Consider the following 953-nt stretch of genomic DNA (forward strand, 5'->3'; position numbering starts at 1 on the left):
TTTACCAGCGCCGGCGTGGGCTTCAACGGCGGCCTGACCAGCAGCTTTGACAACTTTGGCAACCCCGTCGTCAACCAGGGCGGCCGCGGCCAGATCTTCCGCCGCCTGGGCGAGCAGGGCGCCGCCTCTGCCAACGCCAACATCATGGCCATCGACGGCGACACGACCGGCTTTGCCCCCTCTGACGGCGCCCGCATCACCAACTCTGGCGGCATGACCACCTTCACCAGCGCCGGCGTGGGCTTCAACGGCGGCCTGACCAGCAGCTTTGACAACTTTGGCAACCCCGTCGTCAACCAGGGCGGCCGCGGCCAGATCTTCCGCCGCCTGGGCGAGCAGGGCGCCGCCGGCTTGACCTCCTTCACCAGCGCCGGCGTCGGTTTCACCGGCGGCCTCACCACCAGCTTTGACAACTTTAACAATCCCATCTACAACCCGGGCGGCCGCGGCTTCACCACCAGCTTTGACAACTTTAACAACCCCATCTACATCCCAGGCGGCCGCGGCCTGACCACCAGCTTTGACAACTTTAACAACCCCATCCACAACCAGGGCGGCCGCGGCACCATCTTTTGATCCTGGCAGCGGCTTGCGTGCTGTGGCAGCGCCCGCGCCCACCATGGCGCGCACACCTTTTTGAATGGCGACAACTCTGCAGTATGCTCATACGCACCCCCTCCAGCTTCATGATTCAATTGAGGCCCCAGCACGACCTGGAAGAGTGGTTTGTGCGGCCTGGCTTGTTTTTGCTCCAAGCACTGGCTGCGATGCCATGCGCACCTCTCATTGTTTCTCGCATGCGCTCTAGGCGCTACCCGTTGTTGATGCCACATTTGTTCACAGCCATAGAATTGCCGGGCTGGCAATGCGCAGGTGTTCATACCAGCAACATTTGACTTGACAGCCCACACGATCCATGTCAACATGTGTGACTTGGCCAAGTTGCACCATTA

The 953-nt window shown here is 61.4% G+C and overlaps 1 protein-coding gene across 1 annotated transcript in view; it reads left to right on the top strand.

The window, feature by feature from the left end:
- The window catches only part of MNEG_15029 (hypothetical protein), a gene marked incomplete at both ends in the record, with an annotated part of 1,554 nt that extends 978 nt beyond the window's left edge, over window positions 1-576 (top strand). Inside the window, one exon of the mRNA XM_014036500.1 lies at window positions 9-576. Coding sequence (XP_013891954.1) covers window positions 9-576 — 568 coding nt within the window. The remainder of the gene's footprint in view (window positions 1-8) is intronic.
- Between the last annotated feature and the right edge of the window lie 377 nt (window positions 577-953).

This window comes from Monoraphidium neglectum (assembly GCF_000611645.1).
Source record: "Monoraphidium neglectum strain SAG 48.87 unplaced genomic scaffold scaffold04967, whole genome shotgun sequence".
Taxonomy (NCBI): domain Eukaryota; kingdom Viridiplantae; phylum Chlorophyta; class Chlorophyceae; order Sphaeropleales; family Selenastraceae; genus Monoraphidium; species Monoraphidium neglectum.